This window comes from Perca fluviatilis, chromosome 1, assembly GCF_010015445.1.
Source record: "Perca fluviatilis chromosome 1, GENO_Pfluv_1.0, whole genome shotgun sequence".
Classification (NCBI taxonomy): Eukaryota; Metazoa; Chordata; class Actinopteri; order Perciformes; family Percidae; genus Perca; species Perca fluviatilis.
This window is the reverse complement of record NC_053112.1, coordinates 16,322,945-16,350,084: the sequence shown is the minus strand read 5'-3', so window position 1 is coordinate 16,350,084 and position 27,140 is coordinate 16,322,945. Positions and strand designations below refer to the sequence as shown.

General features: G+C 42.4%; 1 protein-coding gene and 1 long non-coding RNA gene across 7 annotated transcripts; one reads left to right on the top strand and one right to left on the bottom strand.

The window, feature by feature from the left end:
* Positions 1-89: 89 nt before the first annotated feature.
* Positions 90-25,020, bottom strand: LOC120558617 (girdin-like). Of its 6 annotated transcripts, none has more exons than XM_039799682.1 (29): positions 24,583-25,020; positions 24,410-24,501; positions 22,811-22,916; positions 19,671-19,740; positions 17,546-17,604; positions 17,367-17,450; positions 16,924-17,064; positions 16,472-16,647; positions 15,096-15,177; positions 14,292-14,450; positions 13,794-13,940; positions 13,509-13,653; positions 11,130-11,801; positions 10,836-11,041; positions 10,168-10,362; positions 9,387-9,517; positions 8,717-8,858; positions 8,443-8,616; positions 8,134-8,295; positions 7,705-7,982; positions 6,880-7,023; positions 6,595-6,781; positions 5,933-6,078; positions 5,616-5,708; positions 3,915-4,120; positions 3,165-3,242; positions 2,321-2,584; positions 2,091-2,153; positions 90-1,816 (listed from the first exon to the last, which is right to left on the bottom strand). In XM_039799682.1, exons 1-29 carry the CDS (start codon positions 24,643-24,645, stop codon positions 708-710), a joined length of 5,574 nt encoding a protein of 1,857 aa, XP_039655616.1. In that variant the 5' UTR covers positions 24,646-25,020; the 3' UTR covers positions 90-707. The 6 variants fall into 6 exon arrangements, with proteins under 6 accessions (XP_039655616.1, XP_039655624.1, XP_039655641.1 ...); XM_039799690.1 differs by having other exon boundaries at positions 8,717-8,855; XM_039799707.1 differs by lacking the exon at positions 2,321-2,584.
* LOC120558720 lies at positions 3,890-4,367 on the top strand. The gene is made up of 2 exons (XR_005639169.1): positions 3,890-4,003; positions 4,096-4,367. It is a non-coding gene; the product is annotated as an uncharacterized LOC120558720 (long non-coding RNA).
* Positions 25,021-27,140: the final 2,120 nt, after the last annotated feature.

Sequence of the window (27,140 nt, the reverse complement as noted above, 5' to 3'; positions counted from 1 at the left end):
TCACGTGACTGATCTGCCATCCAATAAGACTACTGGGCGGGCACAAGTTCCCCTGCACCGTTATATAAAACAATGACAAAGCAAATACATATTTTACATAGAGGGTTTCTTTATTTTAAGGGAAAATAGCATTCAGGTACACAGCCTATTTTACAAGATTTACAGTTTATTACACATGAACGTCACATTTCCTCCGGGCTCACATTTAAATCTAACAGACAGCAACCAACATATAATAATTTAACAGTTCTGTCTGAGTGACATGACATAAATAGAAACAGGGGAAATGAACAAAATGTTTTGGCAAACACAAATGTACATAATAGGATTGTCAGTGTGTAAAAGTAAAGGTAAACAAGCAAACAGTCCCAATCTAACCCTTTAATGAGCAAAAGAGGACATCTATCCATACGTCATTCAGTTACATCATTTGTGCAAAGAGACGAACAGAATGTAAAGATAATACTGTTAATCTCTGAACTATTACTCAGGCATATTACTATGCACTAATGTTACTAAAGCTGTGGAAAGAAAATCAGAACCAAACATCTTTTTATTTACACCTCTTAAGATAACTGTGGAATAAAATGCAAACATATTAAATTTGTGACTTAAATTGTGTGCTACGGTTGATGTGATGAGAAGTGGACTTGCAGCTAGCTGCAATATTTGCATGTGACAATAGTCAATGATGTGACAGCTGCATTTCATGCAATTGTGAGTGGCTTGTCCTTCTCCTCCATCCCAGCTGCACATTCTACATTTTGACTCTGCTCATTCTGCATGTTGAGCAGTGTTTGTGGTGTCTTAGGAGGAGTGGACTCCTGGCTCTCAAGTGAACAGTTTTGCACCAGAGATGGATTCAGACAGAGGAAGGTCTGGTTGGTGTCAAGGGCATCCAGACTGGTCGTGGTCGTGACCACAGAATCGCTGAAGATCGTGTTGGAGAAGACAGAGTTGAAAGTGAACGAGGGGCCAAAAAGTGACTCCTGCACGGGGGATTTGGGGCCGTCTGTGGGATCAAAAACTGCTGGGTCTCTGGGAGGTTTGACTGGAGGAATGGGCTCAGGCTCACTGTTATTGGTCTCTGGTTCAGGTTGACTCACTGTTTCCTCCTGACCACCGCTCCCTTCTGAAACCTTGGCGGAAAGCGGGTCAGTCTTTACAGTTGCCCTGCAGTCACTGTTTACACTGGAGCGCCGGGATGATCCCTCTGCGGTGGAAATGACACTGCTGGCTCGGGGGAGACTTTTGGGCGACCTGGGCCCTTTAAGTCGCCCCTCTTTACCCAGAGGGGTTGAGAAGCAGTTGAGGCAACCAGACATCGAGGATGACTTGCCCTGAACATACAGCACTGCGATAGGCGAACAAGCTAAGGTTTGGGTAGTTTCAGCTTTGCTAGAGCTCGATTTTGAATTCATCCCATTCGGCCCTGGGTTCATTTTGACTGTGCCCGTTGAATCTGACGAGCGACGCGTCACTTTCCCTCTTGGACACCTCCGGATGCTCTTTGTACCCCTTGTGAGCCAAAAGTCCTGAGAGAGCCCATGCTTTTTCTGTTGTGGTGTAGACTGGATATCTGAATTCTGGCTGTTGGTGATGGCCATGGTAGAGGCTTTCTCCTTGTGCCGCTGCTGCTGCTTCTGTGTGTGTTGGGGGGTGGAGGTATCACTGGGGGGCTGGAAGGAGGAGAAGGAGTGGCGTGATGGAGGCTGCTTGACAGGGCTGCTGCCATTTGACCATGGCTCATTTTCCAGACTCAGGCTGAACTCACCGCTGCTCTCACTTTGGGCACGACTCTGGATGCCATTCAGCCCTGGAAAGAGATTATGATGTTTTTCAAAGAGCTACAATACAATATCCACATTTTCACTTCTCCCATGAAAACGCAATATTCAACATATTCTTAATGACCAACAGGGGGCAGCAAAGGCAAGTCTTTCTAAAACAGTTGTTGGCCTCTGTAGTTGGCAGAGAGATTAATATGAAACAAGGTCATGATTGCAATTTGATGGATTTGCTCTAATTCCCGAGCTGGTAATACATCTGTATGCTTGCTGAATCCTCTACAGATATACACAGGGTTTTACCGTGATTTTGCAGCTCGTCGTCCTCAAATCCAGATGGCACAGCGCTATCATTTGAATCCTTGTCTGTGGGGCATAAAATGAGAAATCAATGAATGGTTATAGTGATAGACACTTTTCAACACTTAGACTAGAAAGGCGCCTTCACTCTACTCTCTCCTCTACACACTATTCTAGCGTCTAACTAATGAGGTTGACATCAATCCAAAACAGTGGCTCATGAATGCTTCTACCTGTCACCCAGAGCTCAGAAACATCTGGAACAGTGTCGGTGGTGGTGTCAGTGGTTGTGATGGTGACGTGGCCAGATGGTAGAGTGGTGGGAAGATTAAGGTGGAGGATGGACAAGATGGATGTGGTATGGGATGAGGACAATGCGTTCTTCCTGTCCTCCACACAGGATCCTCCTCCTGCCTCTGACCCTTCGAGCCGCTCTGAGCTGTCTGCCCACCGATCCTCCTCGAACGGGGCCGAGGGGTACACCAAGCTGCTCAGGGCTGCATTGTTGGACCAAGGAGTGGAAGAAGTGGGAAGCGGATGAGGGAGGGGGATAGAAAGGTGAACTGGTCATGGAGATTAGGAGGTATTTTTTATTCTATGGCGCAGAAAACACAGAGACAGGGATGGCTTGCTTTCCCTGAATTTTGCTATTCTACTTTTGATCCTTACAGAACAGCTGGCTCCTGGTAGGGCAGAGCTCATGCAGCACCAGTGTCCCTTCTGCAATGCAGCATTTCTTTGACCTCTGATAAAATACCCCAGATTTTCTTCAAACATAGCTAGCACTCTGCTAAAAAATCACTGCTGCACATGCTCAAAAATGTAATACCATATCTTATTTAGTTAAGATAGTGGTGGAATGAGGTTGGCATGAATGGACACATTACTAACATATGACTGATGATTTACATCTGCTAGGAAGCATCCACACTTTACTCAACTAAGGTTACTTTGGTGTTATGGCTTGTAGAAGAGAAACAATAAAGCAAAGATCTACACTTAGTATAATCAAGTTAGCAGTGAAATAAAAGGCTACAGTCAAGAGGAGGGTAGACACCAGACCACAGTCTTTCTTACACATGGAACGACGGAAGAGGGACTTGACTTTGTCTCTGTCCTTCAGCCTGTTCCTCATACGGGGAAACATTTTGGTCGCTGTTTAACAGCAAAGTGCAGCCACATGGGAGGTAGACAAAGGAATGGATGCAAGCAGAGATAGGGATGTAAGAGAGGAGACAGGTAGGTAGGGAAGGAAATGAAAAGACAAAGGGAAAGAAGGTAGGCAGGGGTGAAGAAATACATTAAGAAACAAGAAAGACATGGGGAAGACATATTGAGGACTGTTGAGGAAAGTTTACACATGTCATGCATCAGCACAAATGACCCTTTGGACATGACACACACACACACACACACACACAGACACAGACACACACACAGACACACACGCACACACATATTGCAACACCTGCATTATTTATGTATTTATCACACAGTTTTACTTTAAAATCCATTTATTTGAGTTTTTGCGTTTCCTTGGAAAATTCTGAGGTGGAGGGGGAAGTTTTAATGCCTGTTCTACAAGTGCAGCTTCATGTGTAGATGAAACGGCTGTGGCTTTCGGTTCACCCGTGTCTCTCTGACCTCTGGCTGTGGGCTGGTCTTTACATGAAAACACTCCTGAATGATCTTTGTGCCCTGCCTCTGATGATGATCTTACTTCCTGGTCTATGGCTGAAGCAGGGAAAGGGGGACTTTGGTACTTTGATGAGACCGGTTCCGCCAGGTCAATGAGGGAGGATCTGAATTCAAGAAGGTCATACTCACTGCTGTTACGCTGGGGTGAGATGGCATCACCTGCTAAGGCTGAGCCTCCAGAGCCATCTGAGCTGACGAAGGAGCTGTTGTCCTGACAGGTGAGGTGTGGCTCAGTAAAGCCTGAGATTGTGGGTGTGGGTGGGCAGTCGGGACCATGCTCACGGCTATTTGACTTAATCAACTTCTTCAGTTTCAGGGTGATCCAGTTTCCACGTCTGTGAAAGGGCAGACATACAAGAGGAAAGAGAAACCTTAACAGAATGAGACACAAATAACCCGTACAGGGAGGCCAGGCTGGTCGGCAGGCCAAAGTATTGGGCAGTCAATCACCAATATTGCAGAAGTGAGCTAGACCAGCAATAAATGTTAATGTATGTTGGATATTCAGAATAAACAATGGACACTTAAAGCTGCTGGTATCAATATTATTTTATTAAAGGAGACCTACTATGCTTTTCTGTATTTTCTGTCATATCTTTAATGTTACACTGTCAGATGTTCATATTAAACGTGGCCAAAGCTTCAAATAATAAAGTAAATACATTTAAAAGTAATCCCTGTGAGCCAAAACCTCAGATTTCACTGTTCTGAACGTTCTGGTTCAACTGTTTTTTTCTACTCTCGGCCCGGAGTGACGTCTTATCGGGCCGGTTTTCTATATCTGCTCCAGGCAGCTACTGCAGTGTTTACATTACATACAGTATACTGCTACATGTAGCTACATGCTGACATCAGGGAAACCTGTAATCTTGGTTGCAGATGTTGGTGATTTCACTCTAATTTCGGATCACATTCCTGCTGGAACATGTCTGGCTGTGTAGTTTTTGGCTTAGAAGCCTTTAACGGTGATTTTTCACGGGATAGTGTTACGCTATATATACTGTTGCAGTCAGTCTCCAGCTGCAACTGCAGTAGTACAGATGCAGCCAGAGCGGAGCAAATGGTGGAGGACAGCTGTAGAGACACGGAAGCGCTGACCATTCAGAGCAGACTGGGCTACAACAGAGCGCCTCAGACGGAGAGTGAATACAGGTTGTGCAGCCATGGGCAGTATGATAAAAATAGTTTTTTTTTTTTCATCACAGCATGTAAACATGTTCTAGTAGAAACACAAAATACAAGTATGAACCTGAAACAGTATATAACAGGTCTCCTTTAACAACTCTACAATTCCTCTCAGCTTTACAGAGCATTTTGGTTTTATGGCCCACAACTTTACTGTTTTGGTTCACTCTTACTGCTCTAATGGCTGCATTTTGGGCTGCAGCAATTTTCAGTGAAAAGGCTCTGATAAACCCACAGTATTCTACTTGCCCAGCACCAGACAACAGACAGACAAAGTCAGCAACTAGCTGGTAAAAAGCTGAAGCATTTAGCAATATTTATTTCCTTCAGGAAGTTGGTGGAGACCAAAAACAGAGCTCTCAACAAATTAGCACATGGACAAACATGTCCTGCTATACAAAGATACAGAGTACCATGGAGCTCACCGTATTACTGACTACACTATGAATATTTCTCGAATGATTAAATAACTGTGTATATGAACTGTGATGTATGTGAGCTATGAAATGACATAATTTGATACTCCTGTTAATTAGCCAAGTACTACAGAGTGCTGGATGTGAAAACAGAAATTTAACACATCACAATTTCACCACAGTCGGGGTAAAAAAATAATCATAGTTAGCACTATTACAGGCAACTTACCTGCGAGGGGGGGATGGTTCATAAAATTTGTACTGGTCCATTATCTTTTCCTCCAGCTTCTCCTTCTGCCTCCTCAAATCATTAAGTTTGTCACTGAACAGAGACAGGCAGAGAGAGAAGACAGATACATCGTCAATCGTGGGCCTGCTGTTGATTGTATTCTGGTGTCCTAAATAGGGTGCATTTTGTGCTGTTTGCAAGAATCAATTGCTTAGCCTTAATGCCATTAACAAACTACTGTAACATGCTGAAAATCAACACATTAGACCCTATTTATTTAACATTATCTTGTCATGGTGTTGGCCCTATTTGCTTACATATACTGTCTCTCTTCAACGTGAAACAGATCCTTGCTCTCCATAGTCTGCTCCAACAGGGTTCGGTTCTGTAGCATCAGGGTCTCGATCTGGCTGAGCAGGTGGCGATTCTCTTCCTCCAGGTTGCCCTTCAACTGGCCCAGTAGCTAAACATCACAAAGACAAGCAGCCTCTTCCATTTAATTTATCTTTAGTTTTCTATACTGTTTGGTTTTGCCTTACATTTGCACTATTTAGAATGTATTACTGTATTGTACACATTACTTATCTTTTTTTAAATTGTATATATTACTTATCTTTCTTTATCTTATTTGTATATATTTCTTATCTTTTATATTAAACTTGTTGTACGTGTCCTTATTGCACTGTGGGTCGGAGATAAACGTGTTTTCAATTGCTCTGTATGTCTGGCACATATTGCAGAATTGACAATAACATTGACTTGACTTGATATGTATGTATGTGTATGCAAGTATGTAAAACACACACTATCATGCAATTATTAAAACAAAAAAAATGCATTACTACACATAAAGTCAGCTTACTGAGCCTATGTAGGCCTGACTATGTAGTGTTTGTCCAGAGTGTGCTGAGGTTAAGAGGCAACTACAAGGTTAAGTTATATTATTCAATAGGCAGCTCAACCTGCTGCATGTCAATACCTCACACTGGTTGGTGAGTTTTGTGGAGGTAATGTCCAGCTGCTGAAACTCCTTCTTGAGCTTGGAGAAGTCGGCCTCCAGCCAGGTGTGCTCCAGCTTGGCCTCGTTCAGCTGGCTCTTGAGCTGCTTGTGATCCGCCGTTAGCAACTCGTTGTCGTTAAGGAGCTGACGGTATGTCTTGTTCAGCCTTAAAAAAAAGAAAAACGTTGCACGGTGATGTTTATGCCCTTGTTTAAGCTCAAATCCATGCATTAGTGTGTATTGTGTACGCCTGTGCCTCCTCACCAGTCCTTCTCGTCACGGAGCCTGTGACATTCAGCAGCAGTGGTCCTGTGCTGTTCTTTCTCCAGAGCCATCCTCAGCTGCTCCTCCTTCAGGGCTTTCTCCAGTTCTTCTAGCTTGGTCCGCTGCTGCAACAGACTATTGTACCTAAAGATACAACCAATACACACACATCAACATGGATGAAAACACACACAGGAATAGGGCTGGGTATCGTCAATGATTTTCCGAATCGATTCGGATTCCGATTCAGAAGGTCCCGAATCACTATTATTCCCAATTTTATTTTATTTTTGATTCAATATCATTTAGGTTAGAAACATTTCAGTTACAATACCAATTTAATTTGGATTTGAAAGAGATTCAACAATTACAAGTACAAGGTTCCCTCTAACCTGCTGCATAATTAATGTATCAATGTTTACATTAAGAATTGACCCCAAAGAAATTACATTAATGTACTTTTTATTTAACATGAACACACATTAAAGTGCAGCTCTACAGACTCTACAATCAGTGATTATTGAGAGACATTTCATTCAGATGTCTTGAGTGACCCTTTGAAAATGGCCATGCCAGTTTTTCCCTAACCAAAATGTAGCCTAACTTTGGAGGGTTATTTAACCGCCTTCCCGACAAGCTAGCATTACATAGTACCATGCATACCAATGGATTCCTAAGGGCTTCTAGTTTCATATGATATAGACAACGATCGATTCTTGGATTTTATGAATCGATTTTGATTCAAATTCGGAATCATTTTTTAAAACCCAGCCCTACACAGGAACATGTCGGGATCTTGTGCAACATGGCCTGGCAATAGTGTACCTGTCCTGCAGTGTGCGATGCTCCAGCTCCAGAGTGCGATGGGCGTTTTTCACACAGCCATGCTTGCCCATCAGGGCCTCATACTCCATAGCTTGCCGCTCATGCAGAGCTGCCAGCCGCTCGTGATCTCGTAACAGCTGCTCATGAACAACGCGCAGGTCTTCGCGTTCCCGCATGGCGCCGTCACGCTCGCTTTCTGTCCCTGACTGCTGCTGCTGCAGCTGAGCATTCTGGGCCATAAGGGAAGCACTCTGTGAGTTCAGAGTGGATTTTTCCACCTGGGGAAGAAAGGGACCGAGTTGATGTAGCATTTCATCATATATATATTATTCAAGCCTCTGCATCATACTGATGCAGAGGCTTGAATATACTGTACGTATGTGTGTATGTTAAGTGTATCACCAAGAATAATGTGTGTTGTAGTGGCACCTGCAGGTTAGCGTTGTGTGTCTGCAGGGCTGTGTTGTTCTCCTGCAGTGAGGCAGCCTGCCTCTGCAGGGCGAGGACCTGAGCCTGCTGGCTGTCAGACTGACTCTCCAGCTGCCTCAGCTGGGCCTGCGTAGCCTGGCGCTCTGCCTCCAGTGTTGCATTCTGGAGTGGAGAAGAGAACATTAATGTAAAATGTGACATGAAAACAAGGAGGTAGTGTTAACTCCATGCCCTCAGCGCATTGTTTGGTCTATCAGTAACATAAATCAACATCAAAAGCAAGTGCTTTAAAAAAGGTCAACCACTCACATTCCTCTCCACTTCAATGAGACGGTCTTTGAGCTTCAGCAGTTCCTTGGTGGCCTCCTGGCTTTCACGCAGCCATTCGCTCATTACCTTGCCAGTCTCTCTGGGAGGGGTGGAACTTGATGCTGTCCACTCTTCCTCATGCCTCTGTTGCAAGGCCTCGTAGCTCAGCTTCACCTGTAGTGTCAAAGGTTAAACACTTGGGTCTGTAGCAAAGTACAATGTATTTTGTAAAGTGATTTTTTTTCTCAACTGAACTGTGAACTTTATGACTTACAGTCTTGAGCTCCTGGCGCAGCTGCTGGTTCAGGGTGGAGGATTCCTGCAGACGAGCCTCCAAAGCTGCCATCTTGTCCTCTTTAATCCGAAGCGATTTTTTCAGAGACGACTCCAATTCTGACTCCAGCATCTTAAACCTACTGCATAGAGGAAAGAAGGACTGTTGTACCAACTGTGGCATTATAAAGCGTTATTTATTCTTCTTAAATCTACGCCGTGACACGGACCCTACGCCGGACCCTACGCCGGACCCTACGCCATAGCCTGATGTGCTCCTTTCGAAAAATGTAACTACACGTCACGGTGATGCACGTCGCTCTGTTTTGGCTTGGTAGCGTTGTATTTCCCCCTACTTGTTTCCTGGTTCTCCTTCTCCATAAACAACATGGAATCAAGGAGAGGGGAGACACTCTAGAGTCGGTACTCGCTCTACCACACACTCCCCAGGCACACACACATGCCGGCTCTGTTCTCTCTATTCTCCTAAAGAGATTGATGCACACACCAACGCACAAGTATAAACTACTTATGTACTCACTTACGTAGGCTACGGCGAAAGCTCTGTGTGGAGCCTCCGCAGAACCATAAATCACGCTTAACCCTCCTCATTTCTTATCATATTCACTTCAAAGGTTACAGGATGGGAACTCCAAGCAGTATGTAAGCACCTGGTGTCTGTAGCCTCTTGTTCAGCTTGCTCTGCACTCTCCTGGCTCAGGGCCTTCATTTCCAAATCATGGGCAAGCCTCTCCAGTTCATTGTTTCTCTGCTGAGTCTTTAGCTTCTCGCTCACCAGCTCCTAAAGATGAACAGTATATGTGGATTCAACTTTTTATTTTTTTTAAAGAGATTTTTATTGACATTTAACATGGAACTTAAAAACTTATTATATTGTTCAGGCAAAGGTTTTAACTATATATATAATGTTTTATATCTATGGTTTGAACCAACAATCAGGAGATGACATAATTATTTGATTTGTGCTAAAACTGTGACTTCAAAGTTAGGACATAATTCCAAATCCACAGAACCAAATGTTAAAAAAAAAAAAATTCTCCGCTTTATGTAAATCTGCAGGCCTGGTTAAAAAAGAAATTGCCATAGAAACAACAGACCATTGCACGTGTCAGAGCCTTCATATTAGGACATAAAATGCAAAACACTTGCAGAAAACACTTTGCTAAGTTACTGTCACTGATGCAAAAGAAAACAAAAACATACATTTTACAGGTATGTTTTACTTGCTTTCATCTCATTACAGTTTGTAGTTAAGAGTTTGGTGAGTTATGCATCCTAGTACACTTATAATAATATAGATAATATCTAGCCAAAACCCGTGTGAAACACATGCACACTGCTGCTGTAAAAAAACAGTGCATCATCAGTGAAACGTCAGGGCAGATTATTTATTCGGTCAGCGTAAACCAGACAGCACAGACTTCCTCTAACCTCTCTGAGGGTGGCCAGGGTCCTCTGGTCGATAGCAGCTTGCTTGCTCAGTTCTCTGTTGTCTCTCTCCAGGCCTTTCACCCTCTCAGCAGTCTCCCTTAACCCCTCCACCTCCTTTACAAGAAAACGCATCTCCCTTTCCAGGCTGGCAATACAGACATTGCTGCTGTCTAAGTTGGCTTCCTGGATTTCAGCCTGAGAAAGAGGAAGGTAGAACAGTAGCCATTTAATTCAAGAGCAATGTAAGTCTTCCAATCATTACCCTACCTTTAATTCAATTCCATTTTATTTATAGTATCAAATAATAACAAGAGTTATCTCAAGACACTTTACAGATAGAGTAGGTCTAGACCACACTCTATAATTTACAAAGCCCCAACAATTCCAGTAATTCCCTCAAGAGCAAGCATTAGCCGTGGCTGTTGCGACAGTGGCGAGGAAAAACTCCCTTTTAGGAAGAAACCTCGGCAGACCCAGACTTTTGGTAGGCGGTGTCTGATGGGGCCAGTTGGGGGTGTGATGAACGGTTAGCATCTTATTCTTATTCTTTATTTATAAAGGACAACACACATTAATCAACATTTCTGTAAATGTGCCAGTGTTAGCCAGCCGGCAAATTTTCAACTGTAGTCCTTTTGGCCGGATGATTTAACACCTAGCCTATTTACCTGCTGGCGGAGTCGTCGATTCTCTTTCTCTAGCTGCCTCTTTTCCCTCTCCAGGACTGTGGTTTCTTGCTCCAGGCTTTGCTTCTCTGTTTCTAGTTGCTCCAGGCGTCGTGCAGTGATCCGAAGTTCTTCTAAAGTGGCCTGCAGACTCTGGTTCTCTGCCTCCAGCTCCTGAACCTCTGCCTCCAGGCGCTGAACTTTCCGGTCTAAAGAGATGGAGGTTGGGTAGAAACCTTAGTAATTTTATGCTTGCATCATTGATTCTTACATATCGGTTTAATCTACAGAACCTACCAGTGTTATCGAGGGAAGTCTGCAGATGCTGGTTAACTGTGTCCAGGGCCCTGCACTTGGCCTCCAGCCGCTGTGTGTGCTTGCTGGCATAGGAGGAACGTGTTGGCAGACCTGTGAAGATGCTTTCATGGCAGGGACTGCTGCTCTTCGAGCCAGGGGAGCTATCCCGTGATCCAACAAAACAATGGAGCCTATTGTGATTGTTTTCTAAGACTTCCAGATCAGACATCAGTTCTTTGAAATGATCTCCTTCCTCTAGCTGTCCTTTCTCCTTCATATGAAGGTCTGGATTCTCGGTGAGAAGGATCTCACTCTGGACTCCCTCCAGCTCATCCTCTGCATGGAGTGGCTGATGGCAGTGTGAACCTCCATTCAGCATCTGCTGTGTTACTGTGCTGAGCGGGAATACAATACTGCGGTTTTCTATACGTGAGCAGGTGGTTTGCAACCCCGTGGGTTCATCTGTTGACGAGGTACAGTTGTTGGCGCTACAGACCACCTGGCAGACATGTTCACACTGGAGGTGGTGGCCATGTTTGGGCTGCGCGCTGTTGTTAATAGAGGCAGCTCTGAGTTCCTCTATGCTCCTTAAGAGACTCCGGTTCTCCTTCTCCAGCTTCAGCATCCCACTGCGGGTCCTCTCACTCACCTCCTCGCTCAGAGTCTGCTGGCCTGTACACAAACACATGCCGGCAATTAACTGAAGTACACGAGAACTTGAGACGGACAGAATGAAAGACTAGATGCAAACATTTAAAGGCTTTTGGTACGCAGAGACACATTTTATAACGTGGATACCTTTATTATATCTGTGCACAGTTTGAATGTTTCTTGAGTCTAGCTCAGTTCAGTTAGCCTATTAAATAAGATAATTCTGTAGGATCAGTAGCAGAATGGTACAATACAAGCGCTGAGTTTTTAAACTTTGTCATACATATAATTCTACATTACAATCCTAACAATTAATAATAAACTTTAACAAAAAAGACATAAATCTGTAAACCACAATTTACGGTGTTTGGCGAAACATCTACTGATCTGTGGACATCTAGTTAATGAGCTTAAACTCTAGGTCGTGTTTCAGCATGTATACATTCAAACTGTATGCAGAGACATGAAGAAACAGATAAGAGAAGTATATAAAAGTGCTAATAGATTAAAGCACTCATGCATGCATCTGTCCATGCATGAACACATTGACATCATTTACATATCAATTTCCTGATTTTCCCTACCATTCCAACCAATCCCATCCATTAATTGTTCCATCACTTCATCTTACTGTATCACCAGCTCTTAGAGCCCATTTAGACCAAAAAAAGCAATCTGCGGTGTGGGAGTGTCACTGAAACCCAATTTAGCAGAAGTAGACTTTCACAGTTACTGTTTTCTATCAGATCCTTTATAGATCTCGACGTTTTCAGACTGCACTTGAAGTCAGCCTCATTTCACGGAGAAAGAGAGAGAGAAAAGAGACGAGCGAGACCGATCGACTGTGCTCTGTTGTTTGTCAAACATTCAGGTGTTTACACAAACTCACAGACTTTCTTGTGGCAGCGATAGAGGCAGTGATGTTTCCTGTTTCCTGTACGGGATTCTCACACCGCCTCAAAACCGGATGACAAGTCTGATCGCTGGTTACATGATTGGCCACCTCAGTGTGACGTGGGGTTGAGTTTCTTCAAAAGTTGAGTCTGTCTTAAAGGTCCCATGGCATGAAAATTTCACTTTATGAGTTTTTTTAACATTAATATGCGTTCCCCCAGCCTTCCTATGATCCCTCAGTGGCTAGAAATGGTGATAGGTGTAAACCGAGCCCTGGGTATCCTGCTCTGCCTTTGAGAAAATGAAAGCTCAGATGGGCCGATCTGGAATCTTGCTCCTTATGAGGTCATAAGGAGCAAGGTTACCTCCCCTTTCTCTGCTTTGCCCGCCCAGAGAATTTGGCCCACCCATGAGAGAGGGAGACATCATGGCTTTCAAACGACCAAAGTGGCAGTTGGTCAAGGCCACACCCCCACCCTCCACCTTGCCCCCCCCTCTCCTCCTCAATAGCTACAGACAGAAATGGCACATCCTAAGGAAAGCTCATTGTGGGACTGGCTCTAGTGGCTTTAATTCTGCACCAAGGCTGAATTTCGGGAAACAGACTTCAGATACAGTATTAGGGGACCACTAAGGTCTATATAAAAGCATCCAAAGAGCACCATGGGACCTTTAACTTTTTGCCGCAGGCCGCTGTGTTTTTTCCCGTCTCTCCCCCTGCGGCAACCCCCGCCGCAGCCTAAACGCACTACCCCCATTCAAAATTAATGGAAAGACCGGCGTAATTGCCGCACCATCGAACGGCTAACACAGGCTGTCTGAATGGAGACTTACCCTGGGAGTTCTCAGTGGTCTTGGAGAGCTGCTCTAACTCCCAGCCCAGGTGCTGGGACTCTTCCATGCTCCTCCTTTGAGCCAAACAGAGAGACAGGTTTTCCTCCTGCAGCTCCTCAATGCGCCTCCGATCTGCATTCCTCTCCTGAAGGCGAGACACAAAATATCAGCAGCAGAGGTATGAGTACAGATTCTGTCCAGCCGCTCGAAAGCCGTGGAAGAGGCTTAATGCAAAGCAACACAACGGTAAGAAAGAAGACGCCTCCTTGTGTGCAGATGTCTGACCTGTTCCATGTCGTGGACCTGGGCCTTCAGCAGCAGACTGTGCTTCTCAAGCTGGTGGATTTTATCGGAGCGTGCCCTCCAGCCCGCCAACTGATCCTCCAACACCTCTTTGGTCTCCTGTAGCACCCTGTTATCCTCCTTTAGCTCCTGAAACACACACACAAAAAGAGAGATATTTTATTGATTTTTTAAAAATATATATTACACACACATGCACAAACAAGACCTATACATGCACTAATGGAGAGATGTCAGAGCGTGGGGGCTGCCCATTAAAGGCCCCCCGAGCAGTTAGGTGCCTTTCTCAGGGACATCTGAGCAGTGCCCTGGAGGTAAACTGGCACCAGTCCACAGTCCGTGCTTGGTCCGTACAGGGACTTGAACTGGCAACCTTCCGGGTCCCAAGCCAAGTCCCTAGGGACTGAGCTACTGCTGCCACAAAGCATACGTATAATTATAATAAAATCACTGGTAAAGCATTTGTAAGACTGCATCAACCTCCACTTTGGCCTTGTAGAACTCCATCTTGTGCAGTTGCTCCCTGTAGCGTCCCACTTCGCTCTCCAGCTTGTCCGCCTTTATGGCTCTCTCTCTCAGGGCGTCCAGCTCGTCACGGTAGGTGCGGGATGCGCGGGCGTCTACAAGCAGCTGGGAGTTCTGGTGAAGATAGAGGCATGGTTTATAGAAAAAACTTGCAATAAATGGAGATCTGAAGCATATCTAGTCCTGGAAGTCTTCAAGTGTTTCTCAGCATAATATCAGTGTCAGTTTGTTACATCATTTGTATTTAAAGCTGCATTGATCAATGTTTTATAATAACAATAAATCAAATGAGTACTTGTATTGTGAAATGGTAGTGAATAACCCACAGATAATTATCACCCAATTTTGCAGTTCCCCTTTAGCTTTCCCTTTGTTTAGCAGACAAAGTTAGCAACTAGCTTGTGGAACATTTAGCAGCTAAAAAGCCAGATATGTCCCTCAATTAATGCTGCTTCATTTTGCCACAAATCTTTGGTTGTTGGAAACATGTGAACCATGCTTGGTTGTTGGAAACATGTGAACCATGCTAACATGTGTAGCCATAAGGCTTAAACAGAGAATACAAATTGAGACCTCCTTTTCAGACAAAGCCCTACAAGCTTTTGTTGTATCTGAGTCAAGGTTTAAATTTGCTGTCATTAAGCACTGCTCTACAGCAAAGTGTGACGTGCAATAATCTGTATAATCTGCAGAGCGGACAGGAGGTTACTGTGTGTCACAATCAGAAGGAGCTGCAATTTATTCTTTGTCTTTTCAAACCTCCTGCTGGATCCTCTTCAGTTCTGCCTCCATGTTCTCCAGCTCATGTCTGCAGTCCAGCATCTGCTCACTCTTCTCTTCTCTGGTGGGGTCAGATGTGCAGCGCAGAAAGACAAGCAGGCGGGCCGGTCAGTTTGCATTACTTACTACTTTTCTGCAATACTTTTACATATATTTAAATACTGCAAATGACCAAACACAAATGCCCCTTTTAAATGTTGTTTCATAAGCTAAGTAGGCTATCATTAATAATGTTGTTAGAAACTTGCATTGCACTAACCTACATATACTTGATTGTCGAGAAACAGATGCATGTAAGAAGAGCAGATTCAGATGTACTTATGCACATGAAAGAAGTGTCTTAGGCCAGGGCCATACATGATGCTTTACGTGATATTGTGTTTGCTCAGAGGCAGCAGTATGTGATTCTGAGCTTCCCAACAAGAGAGGACAATACAGCAGAGAAGATGGGATGGGGAGCAATGATGGAACTGAGATTTTGATCGGATCAGGGTTAGTGTGTGTGTGTGTGTGTGTGTGTGTATGTGTGCGTGTGTGTGCAGTATCCACTGAAATGCAGAGCTAATGTGGGTCAGGGGTGGTGCGCAGCCATGGAACCAGTAATGTGGGCCAAACTCCCAGGGGCAACTCTTATCCTGTAATATCTCTCTCTCTCTCTCTCTCTCTCTCTCTCTCTCTCTCTCTCTCTCTCTCTCTCTCTCTCTCTCTCTCTCTCAACAATCATTGTGGGAAAGGACAACTAACTTCCATCAGTGTGTATTTTTGATTTCATGCCATTTGCGTTGTATTTAGATCTCAGATCCACACTTTTCCTATGCATTGGCATGTTTGCTGTAAGATGGCTAGCCGTGTTCCCATTCAATTGTCAAAGGAACATGCCAGATTCACATTTTACTCACAAAATACAACAATTAAAATATGATGCATTATTATTCATTAAACTATCCACTATACTTTAAATGGTGTTTATTTTCCTCGTGTTTTCTTGTTTAATTACATTGCATATCTTTTTTGAAAATAAAATAAAGTGTTAGTGTAATTGCAAAATTACATTTAAGCATGATTCTTTATATTTTTATCTTATTTCTGTTTTAGTTTCTCTCACAAAGTCTGGAACATAACGTGAGCACTGCTTGTCTGAACCGAAAAAAGTACAAGGTCACAGTAAACTATCTCTATGTGCAGATTCAGTTTTCCCATGCCAGTTGAGATGTAACTAGGTGGGTGAATGTTGTACAGGGGGGAGGAGGCGAAATGGCTACGAGATGTCCCCTGTGTTTTTTAGATTGTCTTTATGTGTATCAGATTGCCTGGCAGAAATGAAGAGTCATGTTAAACTATGCAACATTACTTACAGTTCTTGTCTAAGTCGTCTAATCTTGGCCTTAGAATCAGCCAGCTCCACAGCCAGGTGTTGCTGCGTCCCCGTCTGCTGTTGCATGCTGGGAGAGTAGCTGCCAGACTGTGGGCTGGAGGGTGTATTGAGCAAGCTAACAACACCTTCCTTTTCCTGCATTAGCTCTGCTATAGTCTGCAAAAAAAAGACAGGTCAAGATTAGCTTTAGCATATGACTCAATACCAATTGAAAATCTGTACATTCAGACTGTAAAAACATGTTGACTGAAACGGTTCTATCCATAGAGAATTTTCATGTCTTAACAAGCACACTTTGTAGCTACTTTATACCCAAAATACAACTTCATGCAAAAGATATGTTTGGATTCAAACACAGGTTTAGATAAAACGTGCAGTTAATATGCATCTCTTAAACAATCAGAATAAATTATGATAGAATGTCATATATACCTCCAGATGGGTGTCCCTCTGGTCCAGCAGTTGTCGGAGGTGTGTGGCCATATTCCTCGCTACGGCCTCCAGCTCATCTGGGTGCATCTCGCTGGACTCCAACCACTGCAGATCCAGCACGTTCTCCTGACTATGAGTCAACTGGTTAACATGGGAAGGGACATTCAGGGTAGCAGAAAAAAAGCACAATATAATGTGAAAGAATATAAAGTGGCACACGGATCCTCAGGATCCAGCTACAAAATGACATACACAGTTACTTTTTTCACTTCCCAATAAATCCTTAGAAACTTTCATACAAACTGTATTTCTCATAATATAGTTAGCTAAAATGAACAACTGTATTCTTTATTTTTCCCAAATAAGAGCACGACTACACACAAAGTGATATTCTGCACAACGAAGGTGGCATTTCAAAGCGCACGTCATAGAAAGTCAGATACCTCCTGAATATGTGCAGCTATAGCAGCTTTTGTGTCAAAGTCAAGCATCCGGATCCTCTCGATGTACTCCTCTTTTTTCTCACACTGAAAGTGAAAATGTTAACAGATTTAGATCTCCAGAGCTCATGCAGTCTGTTTCAGGTTTTCTGCACAGCCATAGTAAGATAGTCAGGTTTTACCTGGACTGCACATCCCAACAGCAGCAGCAAAAGCTTCTTCATTTCCTCCAGACTTTGTTCTGAGGGGGAAAAAAGTTCATTATCTGATATAGAACTTATCAGATTGAAGTACTGAGGGCTGCTGGCATGGATTTAAGTTGAATAGAGTGCTGGCTGGTGAATTTAGGTCACCACTTGCCAAAGCCTTACCATCACAAGTCGGTGTAGTTATCAGACTGATAGAGTGCAATTGAATTAAAACTGTATCAGAAACTGTATTAAAGACCTAACGCAGTCTGTCTGTGAGGAAATACTGTAATTGTTTTCAGTGCTGGGAAACTGCTGCTTGATTTTCATTGTTGACTAATTAGAAACAAAGATTATCACGCATTTTGCATTGTTGCCATTTTCTATATGCAATTACCAATTACATTATTAGTTTATAGTTATAGCTAGTTTAGTTTCATTAGCAAACAGTTTTAAAGTGGACATATGTTCATTTTCAGGTTCATACTTGTATTTTGGGTTTCTACTGGAACATGTTTACATGCTTTGGGCCCTATCTTGCACTCAGCGCAATTGCCTTTGTACACCGACGCATGTATCATTCCTATTTTGCACCCGACGCACAGCGGACTTTACCCTCCACAGACGCACGTCGGTAAATTAGGGAATGTTTTTGCGCTCCCGGGGGCGGTTCAGCAAAAAGAGGAGGCGTGTTCAGGCGCAAACGATTCCACCACTGACCAGGAAAAACCTGGTCTAAAGTCAGTGGCGCTAGTCTAAAGTCAGTAGCGCGTTATTCAGATGCTATTTTAGAGACGAATGCTTGGCCATAATGTAGCGTGTGCACAACGCGCATACACTTCTCTCATCTACAGCAGTTCCCATTTTTGAAAACCATACATAATTACAAAGAAAAATATTACTGAAAATGCGCTTCATGTGTTTGGATAGGTCAGGAGGCACTTTACAGTACAGTCCTCAAAAAGTCGCAGCATTCTTTGTGGCTTGTTGTGTTTTACACATTTCCATGAATCATGGATGTGTTGATGACATAAATGAGGAAATATTAGAGGACTTAAGGAGACGTGATGTTGAACTACGGCGGGATCTGGTCCGGGAGTAATGCGCGATGTGCTCCTGGTGGAGCGGGTGGACGGAGATGGAGTGGGGGGAGGAGGAAGGGGCACAACAGGTGCAGGTGGTGCGTTTGGAGGCCCACGCTCCATGGCTCCAGCAATCCTCTCCAGACTTGAGGAGATGCGCCCGAGAGGCCGCAGCAACATCGACGGGCATTTATTACTTTGCCGCATCCCGGACAGCTCCCGCTGGCGTGCGCCAGGCAAATCCGCAGTCATACTAGCAATCCGCCACGGAACAAGTGCGCCTGCTCTTAAAGGGAATGTGAGATAACGCTCTGATTGGTTATTTTCACGTTACGCCCAAACAACACCCAGCTACTTCAGACCAACCCATTTAAGATTTGCGTCGGGAGCAAGACTCATTTATCCCGCCGGTATCATAGCAACAGCGCCCGAGATCCGCCCACAAAGCTACTTGCGTTTTGCGTTTCACACTTGCGTTTCAGATCGTTAAAATATGGCCCTTTATGTTAAAACACATAATTTTTCTCATACTGTTTGTCTGATTAAACCTGCATTTACCCTATGTCTAAAACACTCCGTAGTATAGTATAGTATAGTATAGTATAGTATAGTATAGTATAGTATAGTATAGTAGTGACATCACAACTGTATGGAAGTCCTAACGGCTCGTTTAAAGGAACAGTTTCTGATTACAGGCTGTGTGTATTTTTCTGTTGACTGAGACACTTTCACAGTATGTTATAGCACCTCGACCTGCTTTATAATAAAAAAACATGGAAAGCTCACTTTTACAACATGTGATATTTAATAGTTTTAATATATAATATTTTAATAAACTTTTTTTTCATTAGATCTTTTAATTCGACCAGTTTAGCAATGACACTAAATCCATATTACACATGTCCTAATCCTAGGTAAATGAATGGAAATCAATGCACTGCTTATTGAGTATCAGCAAACAGACTAATCAGGCTTCCAACCATATACTGACTTTGCAGCTCCAATAGAGAGGAGAGATAAGTAATAAAAGAGCCTACCACAGTAAGGAGTCCTGCCTAGCAGCAACACGTTTGGCAAAGGAATCACGATTAATTGTCTCAGATTATCCTGCAAAAAAGAAAAACAAAGAGGGACAAGGGAGATGGGTGGAGAGAAATAAGGGAGATAAGCACATTTTAGACCAAAACTGAAACAAGGACAGAATACAACATTTCTTGTGGTCGAGCCAAAGTGCTTGAATGGACAGGGACGTATGTATGTACAGCACATAGCAGCTGCTTTAACACGTGTATAGAAACACAGCCAACAAATAGAGGAGCACTCTGAATGGGTAGATGACAGAGCCAGTTTCCCTGGTGCAGTGGGGAAATCCACCAGAAGTGTTTAGTACAGCCTTGTATCAGGCTATGAGTGGCTGTACAATGGTGTGTACAATATGTGTGCTGGTGTGGTGTATGTGTGTGTGCGCAGTGTAATAGTAATTGTTAATAGCTCCTAATGAGGAAAAGTAACCATGTAAAGTTCAGGAAACCATAACATATTCCCATATGCAAGGAAAGCTACAGTTGACAGGAATCATTTAGTCTTTGATGTAATACAGTCCGCCATGCACTAACAGTCACATTTTCCAGCGATTGCCACCGTGACCCTTTAAGGAAAGTTTAACTGACTGGCCATGAATCTCCCATCATCCTCTACTTTCCTAGCTTGTGTGGCTCTTGTGTGATTATGGAGTGTGGAGCTGAGAGCAAGTCATTAGCAAATCATGGTAACAACCCTAAACTAAGATGGTGAACATGGTAAACACATTAAACCTGCTAAACATCAGCATGTTAGCACTGTCATTGTCAACATGTTAGCATGCTTACATTAGCATGTAGATCAAAGTACCATTGTACCAAAGAGCAGCTAGCATGGCTGCAGAGACTAGTGGTGTAGTCTATGTGATACACAGGTATACGCAGTATACCCACTAAGAAAGCTCCAGAGTTTCCATATACCCAATTAAAAATGCCCAATGACACGCAACAACATACTTTATTATATATATTTTTGATATACTTTGAATTGTAATCTGTGTTATACGTTTATCAGTGTTTTTTGCCCCCAACGGTGCCTTCCAGGCAGCGCTGCCTGGAAGGCATCGTTGGGAGGCACTGGTTATGGTTATGGTTATGGTTATGGTTAGGGTTAGGGTTAAGGTTAAGGTTAAGGTTAGGGTTAGGTGCCTTGAAGGCAGCGATCGCAGTGCTGCCTGGAAGGAGCAGTTGGGGGCAAAAAACACCATTGAGCGTGTTATATTTTCTTCACATAGGCTAAATAAATGTATTTCCACTGTAAATTGGTGCATAAAATTGTATCCGAATACAGGAAATTAAGTTGTTCATGCTCAAAACTTCCCTGGGGGAGAACACCCAGGACCCCCCCCCCCCCCACTATGATATGCCCCCCCCAAAAAAGGCAGATTCTGGCCCATATACAGTACAGTATACCCACTACAATACATTAGACTACACCACTGGTAGATACTATTAAGTCTAATTTTCCAACCAGTGGAAAAAATAAGTCCTTTACTGACTTTACAAACATAAACAAATAACCAAAATTGGACATCCAGCACTGATGTGCTTTTCACACTACAGCGGTTAAAAAATGCAAGAGCTGCCCTACATCTGCTTACACTGCAGGAAACCTATTCAAGAGTTATTTTAGTATGGGCAAAAGCATAAAAAGAAGCTGCAGTCTGTTTCAGGCATAAATTAATTCTGACATGTTTCCTTCCTGTTAGGTACTTGGATGGAGAGCTGCGATGAATGTGATCAGAGTGACTAAGAAGTTACCAAACTTTGAGTTTACCAAGAGTAACCACAGTAGAAACAATGATTAGATATGATGATACCAGATATACTATACTAGCTACTAGCTACTATATGCTAACAAAAATATAGTATATAACCCCCCATTATTCCTTTCAAATTCCTAATCAAAATAATTTGAAATTACTTTTCTTGTGCTCTTAACTGAAGAAAGCTCAGCTTAAAATGTATTTAATTACTCTGACACAGACAGCAAATCCAAGATTCAACATCAGTAGTGTCTGCCCACGAATCTCGTGACTTAATGTGTCGCTCTAAAGCTCTTTCCGTCTGTCTGTCTGTCTGTCTGTCTAAATTCAATTCAACAACTTTATTAATCCCACAAGGGACAATATGTTAAGAGCAACTACTGTACAGATAGCACACACATACAGCACACAAGCCTATGTTATGGATATTTTCTTTGGCACACAGAGAACACAAAACACAGAGAATGGTTAAAATGATATATTGCAAATGTTTTATGTAATTAATGTACAATTAATTACAGTGGAGCTACAAAGCAATGGTGTCATTCACACAGAAACAGATTGAATATATACTGGTTACAAGTGTAGAAGCCTACGCTTATTGGAAAACAGCCAAATTAATAGTTTTACAAACAAGAAGGTTTCTTGACTATTTCCAGTAACCAATGAAATGTCTCCAGTTAAGTTTAGCTTGTCCTTCAATAGCCATTCAGACATATTGTCTCGTCTTTCCCAATGACAAACTGTCATATACTTTACTCAGTTCAACATACAGAATTTTATAAATAGTCTCAAGCCTCTCTACAGCTCATAAATCAGTGAACAAAAAAGCCCCAGAAAAAGGCAATCTGACTACATCTCAATGTCACAGCTCATACAACAGTGAGACAATTTCGAACAGATACATACAGAAAAATTTTCAAATGATTAATAAATAGTCAAAGGAACATGTTTTCCTTAACACCTACATATAGGCCTACAACCTAGTGATTCTGTCTGTCTGTCTGTCTGTCTGTCTGTGAAACTGACTGCAGCTTTACTGTGGCTCTGTGCTGCGCTCTAACCTCACTCCTGTGCTGATTACACAGATGTGTCATGGCTGATATTTAGGGCATCAGCTTAACAAAAACTAGTTGATCTACCAACTATCTGGTTTGCGCATGTGTGAGTCAGTGTGGTGATGGATTATGCAGAATTGCAAGAAATCCAAGGTTCATGTTCCATGTTCAGATACCATAATCTGATGTAGAGAGATGGAAAGCTTAGCAGCCTGTATCTTTGATAACATATAATATGGCTGAGAAACAAGAACAGGGAACATCCAAAACTCACCAGATAATAAGTCTTGATTTGCTGGACAAGGAAGTTCAGGTTCTGGATCCTCTGACTTGGATCCCTGCTCACTTTGTTTGCACCCTGAGGTGTAGCCGAGGGATTTCTGAAGACGGGATGCAACACAAAGGCATTTTACTTGACATTTCTGCTAATTACAAACAAATGGTTGTCAGTGGAAGGGAGTAAGAGGAAGAAGAAAAGCTGGTAAAAGTCTTGGCTCAGGGATTGCCATGAAAACATGTATGAGGTCTCTATTCATTCCTAACTTTAGCCTGTGTGACATCATTCCTTTCAGCCAACAAACCACACTGTTTTCGAGCCAAATGGGGTGGCATTAGACTTTGCAACCCAAAGGAAACCCTTTAGCTGGATTCTCAGGCTGTTGGCTCGGTCCTAATGTAGTCTGGGGCTGAACTGTCATACATTATAGCTGAAATGCTATCATTCGTGAACCTTTGTGCAGTTATATAGGTCAGACTTCAGCGATGGACTAAAATGTATATCACATATCATTAGTTATTTTATGACTGGGAAAAGACAGAAAGACATAATGGATGAAAGAGAGACAGAGATGCTGCCTAGCTGCCCAGTGCATCACATTTTTTGTTTGCCTGTCTCCATCTCAGTGCTGTTTGTCCTGTTTATGTGTCTCTCCTCACTCCCTCCCATCTGTGTCCCAATGCCTCTAAACAGCAGCAACAAGGCCCTAATCCCAGAGGGTCTCCCAATCCAAGAGATTATCCCGCCTCTTCCCCTCCCCTCGGCGCAGCATTGTTTTGCATTTAGAGCTGGTTATTGTGACCCTTGGGGATAAGTGGGATGAATGGATACTGTAGAGTTGGGGTGGCTAGACAGCATTATCCACAAGTGCATTGGGTCATCAGTTTTTTCACCCTTTCTTTGCAACTCTTCAATTTCAGTTCTACCATCAATGTCTGAAGTGCCAACCCAACATAAAGACTAAAGCTAGGGTCTCGCCACCTGTCAGCTTACAGCAGTTTTTGTCACATTGTAAATTGCCAAAAGGCCATCAGTTGGCGTTTGTTAAGGGTGAGGGTAATTCCCTCAGAACATAAGGCACCCAAATCATAATCTCTTAAGTAGCGTCTTGACAGTATCTATGATGTCCCTCATGTCTTGACAGATTTGTAGTCTTTTTCTTCTGTCCCTCAGTGTCTGTAACTTTCATGCTAATTCTAACATTTTTTGATAAACCCTAACCTGTAAGTAATGAGGAAGTTGCATTTAAAGACTGCTGCAGACTACAAAGATCCCCTTTTATTACTGCAGAGTGACAAAGCCAGTACTGTTTGTGCCTGGGTAAGAATGTTAGCTTGATACTGTATCAGTAGCTGCTATAAATGGCATGAGGAGAGAAGATAAAGTATTCTTAAAAAAATGACTTAATTATGGTTGTTTGCTAGTGTTTGAAGGATTAATCATAACTTAATGACTGATGCTATATAAAGTCTATGAGAGCCTACAGCTTCAGAACACTACTACTCTGAATATCCATCTGGACACCGCTCACAAGATTAAAATGTGACAAATGAAATATAAGATGCAAGAACAAAGCTGTGGCATGAAGTGACTTACATTTGTTTCATTATGTCATTCAAAAAAACTCCATCCAGTAATTCAGAAAACTCCAAATGCATGCCCCCATCATGTGGCATGAATGTCTTCACCTAAATAACACAGAGAATATACAGGATGACAGGTTGATATCACAGTCTGGCAGGAAATCGGAGCCTTCTGCAATTACTTACCCAAGTGACAAGTGGGCTCAGCATGAACTGATCCAGACAGGGCAGAACAACTCCAATTTCCATCGTTACCAAGGTTGTGGGTGAATATCCTAGTTGTGACAATCAGGAAAAGACTGGTAGCAACACACTAACTAAATTTCCTTCAGAAGTGAGGCAGTCTTGCACGAGTGCACCATCCAAATCGTCCCATGCATCTTACTTAAACTAGTTGATAATTTCCTCTGCGGTTGTAAAGATTGTCGGCGTTTTTTACTCACAGACTCCTCTTGATAGCTTAGCAGCTACATCCACAACATCCGCCAGTTTAAACGTCGCCAAAGCGGTGTTCAAGCACAGTCCTGTCCGCATTTTATCCCGCAACAGCCCACACACACACACACACACACACACTCTAACATCCTCCTTTGGTCCTCTCTGCTGCAAAGGCATCTGCCGCCAGTTCCCCCCCCCCAACCCCCTCCTCCTCCTCCTCCTCCCAGCTTCCCTGCTCGTCACACAGAAAGAGTTAGAACTGATGTATGAGCGATTTCTTTTACAAATACTAAAACCAAAAGTGACAGTTTAGCCAAATGTGCTATTTCCTTTTAAAAACTCTTGGACTAGACACCATAACATGAAATGTTCCCTCCTTAGTTCGGATACAGCTGCCACTGCAGCAGACGCGCTAATAGAGCTATTTGAAATATCTTTGCCTTTTAATCTGTCACCATGACAACAGCGCCCCCACCCCTCCCCATCAGCAGCAGCAGCAGCAGCAGCAGCAGCAGCAGCAGCCTCTCTTTCACATGACAACAAAAGCAACACTGCTGCTAACACATCCACTTCAACGTTAGCCACTTAGCTATGATATAATATATTGTTGTTCAAGTAGGCTAACTATAAAGAGCCATAACAAAATAGCAGGATGTTATGAACATTTGCAACAACTTTTTGTAATGTTATAAATGTGTTTTTGTTTAAATCTGCCTATTATTTATTTTAAATTAGTTTAAGATTTAGCAAATTTTCACCGGAACAACTATAAACATAATAAGTTCCCCTCCAATGCAATTACCCTTAATTCATTTGCAAGTAAATTCACTCATCATGAGCACTTTACGATGTAGCCTAATATGATTTTGCACAAAAAAGATTTCGTTCAGCTAAGGAATCCTGTTCAGCTACGTTCACCAAGTGCTAATAAAGTGATGAACTGAATTTAAAAGGGTGGACTTTATCCGAGACAGATATGATGGGGTTCCTTTTGAATACAAACCCATCATGCCAAACTGTGGCTTTCAAAACTAGCAGCCTGTGATGGTATGATGGTGCTATGGCGCCTCCTTGTGTTAAAGACTGGAAGCAAATTTGAATGCTAACGTTAAATCTGTCATAGATGTAGCCTACTTTACAAATAGCCTACTGTAAAAAACGATGTAACACTATATTATAATTTTGCAGTATACAAGTAATGTAAATAATGCCTTCAGATAAATCGTAATGTGTTATTTCTAAATATATTTGTATATATATATTTTTATATATATATACATCATCATACATAATACATCAGTCCTGCAATAAATCCTACCTTCATTAAAGTTATAATGTTCAAAACATTTTGGAGGATGTAGTTTGTGGTGTTGTTGAACTGTATTGCAATAAATAGAAAGCTGGTTCTGTTATTTAGCCTGCCCTCAATATAAATGGGGTGGACAAAATAATAACACCTGTCAGTGTAGCACAACACAATTAAACAACACCACAACAATATAATATTAAATGTGTAAAAAGTGTTATTTTAAAGGGATGTACTTTTTTTGCAAAAGCATACAATGCCTCACAATAATAACAATGCAAACATTTAGATGACTATATGATTTCCTTAGAAATATTATTATGATTTTCCAAAAGTTCAATCTTAATAGATTTGATAAATCTTAATGCCAGATGCCAGATGTTTTCCCTCATTCAACAGCCAGATAAACCATTTATAGTCCACTTGTATTAAAAGAGGAACCACAATTATGTACAGTTATTTGACATAAAAATAAATCTATGTATTGTTATAATGTGTTAAATAGAATACTGGACTTACCGACTCCAATGGGATGATAATTATGTGTGTGGGTGGTGTAGGCCAACACCTTCTCCTTCTCAAACTCATCCTTTTTTGTTCTTTGATGGAATCAAATTGGTTTATCTATATCATCTTTGTGTTTTCATCTGATTTTTTTCTTTTCTTTTACAGTATGTTGATTGTTTGAGATAAATACAAATTTTAATAAAATAAATCTATCTATTTACTCTGTGTTCTATCTAATATGCTAACACGTCATGTCAGGTATTTTTTTTTCGTCAGTCATCTTGGTCTGGGGTTTGTCTGCCCAACAGTGGCCAAATCTGGTTCATGCAGTGTGTCTGAGTTCATAACAGAGTGTAGATGATCATGGAGTATCACACAAACTGAACTAATGGTTTGGACTATTTCTAGTGTACAGAGTGATTTCTTGGACATACTGGAGATGCTCTGTTTTACCAACAGGGCACTCTAGCTTTGTAACAATGCAATATTTAAA

Coding starts and splice junctions, on each gene's coding strand:
- LOC120558617 (XM_039799682.1), bottom strand. CDS start 24,645: ATGGAAATTGGAGTTGTTCTGCCCTGTCTGGATCAGTTCATGCTGAGC. Junction 8,296..8,442: donor TCATTGAAGTGGAGAGGAAT/GTGAGTGGTTGA, acceptor TCTCCACTCCAG/AATGCAACACTGGAGGCAGA. Junction 1,817..2,090: donor CGACGAGCTGCAAAATCACG/GTAAAACCCTGT, acceptor ATCTCTTTCCAG/GGCTGAATGGCATCCAGAGT.